The sequence below is a fragment of the Octopus bimaculoides genome, chromosome 9, assembly GCF_001194135.2.
Source record: "Octopus bimaculoides isolate UCB-OBI-ISO-001 chromosome 9, ASM119413v2, whole genome shotgun sequence".
NCBI classification, from domain to species: domain Eukaryota; kingdom Metazoa; phylum Mollusca; class Cephalopoda; order Octopoda; family Octopodidae; genus Octopus; species Octopus bimaculoides.
The window spans coordinates 41,185,103-41,190,622 of NC_068989.1; the positions used below are offsets into that span (position 1 = coordinate 41,185,103).

The 5,520-nt window shown below is 37.5% G+C and overlaps 1 protein-coding gene across 1 annotated transcript in view; it reads left to right on the forward strand.

Moving 5' to 3' along the window:
- LOC106872661 (uncharacterized) overlaps positions 1 to 3,604 on the forward strand; it is a 73,548-nt gene extending 69,944 nt beyond the window's left edge. Inside the window, exon 21 of the mRNA XM_014919724.2 lies at positions 2,085 to 3,604. Within this exon, the coding sequence (XP_014775210.2) occupies positions 2,085 to 2,356 (272 nt within the window). The 3' untranslated portion in view covers positions 2,357 to 3,604. The remainder of the gene's footprint in view (positions 1 to 2,084) is intronic.
- Positions 3,605 to 5,520: the final 1,916 nt, after the last annotated feature.

A 5,520-nucleotide genomic window follows, 5' to 3' on the forward strand; every position in this document is an offset into this window, starting at 1 on the left:
GTGGAGGCCCAGTGGTTAGGGCAGTGGACTCACGGTTTCGGTTCCCAGACGGGGCATTGTGAGTGTTTATTCAGCGAAAACACCTAAAGCTCCGCGAGGCTCCAGCAGGGGATAGTGGCGAACCCTGCTGTATTCTTTCACCACAACTTTCTCTCATTCTTACTTCCTGTTTCTGTTGTGCCCGTAATTCAAAGGGTCAGCTTTGTCACACGGTGTCACACTGAATATCCCCGAGAACTGCGTTAAGGGTACACGTGTCTGTGGAGTGCTCAGCCACTTGCACGTTAATTTCACGAGCAGGCTGTTCCGTTGATCAGATCAACTGGAACCCTCGACGTCGTAAGCGACGGAGTGCCAACAACAATGTATATGTGTATTTAGGTTTAGGCATAGCTGTGTGTGCTAAGAAGTTTACTTCAAAACCACATGGTTTCTGGTTCAGTTATACTGTGTGGCACCTTGAGCAGTTTCCTCTACTTAAGCCCCAGGCCAACAAAAGAATTTGTGATTGGTTTAGGCAGACAGAAACTGGAAGGAGTCCATTATATGTAAATATATATATATATATATATATATATAGATATATATATATATATGTGTGTGTGTGTGTGTGTGTGTGTGTGTGTGTGTGTGTGTGTGTGTGTGTGTTAGTGATTTCACATGATAGTTCTAAAACAAATGCCACCATCATGCAGATGATGTCCATTTCCAATATTCCATGGAAACATATCTCGTCATGAGGAATATTAGCTCAGGTTGAAGCAGAGTAAGGTTAGTAACAGGAAAGGCATCGACCTGTATGAAATTCATCTAAAAAAATTCTGTCCAACCCATGCAAGCATGGAAAAGTGGATATCAGATGATGACATGTGTGTGTATACACATACACACACACACATATATATATATATACAAACACACACGCACTTGCATGTTAATTTCATGAGCAAGCTGTTTCATTGATCAGATTAACTGGAACTCTTGTTGTAACCAACAGTGAGCCAGTGTGTTACACACACACACACACACATATATATATATATATATATATATATATATATATATATATATGCACATGCATATATGAGATCGGCACTCGTGAAATCATAATCATGGCTGTTGCCAGCAGCATGACCTCCATGGTATCATGGAAGCGATGACAAGTGACTGAGACCTTTAACGATATGCTGTGCTTGAGAAGATTCAAAGTAAGTGAGATTATAGTCATGGCTTATGTCAGTGTCATGTAACTGGCACCCATGCCAGTGGCACGTAAAACGGGGCCCATTACCCTCTTGGAGTGGTTGGTGCTAGTAAGGGCATCCAACTGTAGAAAACCTAGCCATATCAGACTGGAACTTAGTAATGCTCTGTGGCTTACCAGTTCCAGTCAAACCATCTAACCTATGCCAGCATGGAAAGCAGACATTAAATGATGATGACGTTGTTGTTGGCACTCCGTTGCTTACGACGTTGAGGGTTCCAGTTGATCCGATCAACGGAACAGCCTGCTCGTGAAATTAACATGCAAGTGGCTGAGCACTCCACAGACACATGTACCCTTAACGTAGTTCTCGGGGATATTCAGCGTGACTAGGCTGACCCATTGAAATACAGGTACAACAGAAACAGGAAGAAAGAGTGAGAGAAAGTTGTGGTGAAAGAGTACAGCAGGGTTCACCACCATCCCCTGCCGGAGCCTCGTGGAGCTTTAAGTGTTTTCGCTCAATAAACACTGACAACGCCCGGTCTGGGAATCGAAACCGCGAGTCCACTGCCCTAACCACTGGGTCATTGCGCCTCCACCAAATGATGATGATAATATGCACACACACACACATATATATATATATGTGACCGTGTGTGTATTATTGGCAATTTTCTTTCTCTGTCTTCCCTTCTTTGAACTTTTTCTATATTTCTGATGAAGAGATCCGCTCGAAACATGAAATCTTTCTTTTCTTTCCTTTCCTGAGCGTCCAATAACACTGTACTTATTCCACGTCCTCGCGTTGTTTTTTCTTGCTTGTTCATGTTTGGATTGACTATATGTATATACACACACACATAATCTTATTTTCTAGGTTCCTCACTCAGCTGGAAGAGACTAAGTGTATCTAGTGTGGAAATATCATGGCAGAATGTGTTTAGAGAGAACAATTACCAAAGAAACACCTATATGGTGAATATTGGAAGTCAGGAAGGAAGTTCAAATATTGTACACAGAGCTGAGACCACTGAGACCAGTTTAGTGTTTCAGGTTAAGTCGAGCGTGAAAACACTTTATGTGTCCATCATGGCAATTTATGAGACAAACCTCTCCAACATCTTTTCTACAAATCTTTACCTGAGCTAATTTCAGTATCAAACCAGTGTAATTGTCTTATGTTATGGGTTTTTTTTTTCAACTAATATTAATTCATGCACTTGGTAATTATAAATTTTTATTCTCATAGCAATGATGATGATGATGAGTTCTTTATTCTTTTAGTGGTTTCAGTCAATTGACTGTTGCCGTGCTAGAGTGATGTTTATGATCCTGATATTGATTACTTATATAAACATGAGACCTCAGGCAAATACAGTTAGAACCACTGTTAAGATATTATAATGTAATGTATGCAGTAAGGTAACTCTTCATGAAGGTAAATACACAATTAGAAGAGCATGACATAAAACACAGGTTGGTCTTGTTTATTACAACTGTACATCTGTCTTCAGGTTCAAAATAAGACAAATAATAACTATAATAAGAGCTTTAGGAACAGTGGCATGAAGTTTAAACAGTTGGTTGAAGATTTTAGAATTGAGGCCAATTTCCAATAGAAGTCCTGTTTGCTCAGTACAACAACCAACTATAAGAACGGTGCTAGATACCTAAAGATGCAGGATGTAACTTGACATCTTGCAATTCAATACTAACAGTAACAATGAAAATGCTGAGTAAACAAAATGAATAATAATAATAATAATCCCATGGTGCAATACCAAGCAGTGCTCTCATGGCTTCTGATCTTAACTGATTGGGAGTGTTATCAAGTACATGTTTTGTTATGGTGTAAAAGCAAATTTTCTGCTCAGTACCACAGATTTCACCAGTTGAGCATGTCCCTTAATGGCTGATTATATTTGCATCTCTGATCACAAGCAAGAGTAGTTGGGGAGCATCATAGCAATGTGTTGAGAGGGTTTCTTAGGGTTTTGAATAATTCACCCCTGAGAACATGGGTATTTTGTTCATCATCTTTAAACAATCCTTATTCAGGAACCATTTGAGTGGAATGGGCTACTCAACCTGAAGAAAATTCTAACTGGGCCCCACCTATAAAATCATGTGCTATTTATCTTGATATGAGATCACCATGTTGTGCATATTTGGTTCTGATGCATGTGCCTGGTGTACCTTGTCAGACAGGTAGTCACAATGGGTATAATGGGTTTCATATAGTTGTATCCCAGTGTCACATTGATGGCATGTGCTGCTCCCTCACTCTATAACAATAATGCCAACAGAAAAGACATGGTACAGATATACCCCGAAAAAAGGCTTCTGAAAATTACAAAGCAGCCATACTCTGGTGTAAATAAACAGACTCATATAGTAAGATCAAAGCTAATAGACAAGATATTGTGGTCAGAGACCCCCCCCCGCCTTGAAGAAATATGCCTCTCAGCTGATAGATCAGCCTTAACAGATGACAATGTTTCTCTAAAAGAAATTGAGAAATTATCAAAATACAGCAATCTGTAAATAGAAATAATCTGAATGTCAGGCCTAAAAATGGAAACAATCCCTATAATAGATGCTGCAGTTATGATAACAAAAATTAGACAGACAAATACATAACTAAAGCCTCATTTCTTATAAATATATATAACATACAGAAGATAGCCAGGACTGCACTCATCTTTTGTAGAGCACTTTCAAAACAGAGGAAATAACAAACCACAGCACATGCCCGAGACACACAGAGCTACACTTAGTAATGCAGTAAAAGCATGCAATAAAAATAAGACTACTGAATAATGATAATGATATATCTCTAATACTGGCATATGACTACCTGGAGTTGTTGGGGTGACATGCGGAAGACAGATGCACAGACAGTTACAGTCTTGGTACTCATTTCATCAACACTGAAAGGATGAATGGTAAAGTTAATAATCCTGATGGGAATTTGTTCTGTTAGTCTACTGTTTCTGCCACTCAAGACCTAATTACTACTACTACTAATAATAATAATAATAATAAAAATAATAATAATAATGACTCTACTAATACTAATGACTTTTGGTAATGATTGACTTGGTTGCATTTTTCTCTCCGATGAATAAATCATTAGACAATCTTGCACACTTGTCTGTGTTACTTTACTCAGCATGTAGTTTATGGGAAAATATGTCAGTCATTTTATGTGTGTATGTATGTATGCATGTATGTATATATATATATATATATATATATGATGTGTTCTTTCATCATGAACAACAAATGAGGATTCAGTAAAATAAAGTGGTGATCGTGTTCTAGAGACACAAATGTGTCTCTTGAAGCCTGTTGGTGCCTTGCAAACCTTTTGGCAAATGGCTTGTGAATCATTTACTACATGTCTTTTTCTCAAGTGGACAGCAAGGCCTGCTTTGTTTCAAGCCACAAAAACCACAGGTAAGGTTTTCATTTAGAGAAGTAGCTTTCTGCCAATGTGCAATATATATATATATATATATATATATATATATATATATATATATATATATATATATATACTCTCTGAGTGGTTGGCGTTAGGAAGGGCAACTAGCTGTAGAAACTCTGCCAAATTAGACTGGAGCCTGGTGTTGCCATCCGGGTTCACCAGTCCTCAGTCAAATCGTCCAACCCATGCTAGCATGGAAAGCGGACGTTAAACGATGATGATGATGATATTATTTATGTCATAAGAATTCAGAAACTTCAACATATTGCAAAATAATGTTTTTAATGCTTGAACTTGGAGTAGATAAATCTATAAATAACAGAGCATAAATGTTGGGTCAAATAACCCTAAGGCAGCCTTTGATTGTCTCAATCCAAAATACTTTTATAATCCACTACTTACATGCTGTTATTTAAAGCTTCATCTACCTAAATGTACCTGTTACAAGCAAATTATATATATACATACACACATCATATTGTGGTTGTGCGGTAAGAAGTTTGCTTACCAACCACATGGTTCTGGGTTCACTATCACTGCATGGCATCTTGGGCAAGTGTCTTCTACTATAGCCATTAATTGACCAAAACCTTGTGGGTGGATTTGGTAAATGGAAAACTGAAAGAAGCCCAATATACATATATATATATATATATGTATATAAATATATAGTTTTAGGGAAAAGAACCAAGTTTCATGAACTCATCGATGAAAATCCACTATCACATATAGAAAAATTAATAATTAAAAGCACAATAAATGAGTATAATATAAATTGATTTTAATTGAGTTTTTACCTGTAATTTTGGATTTTGTCCCTAAT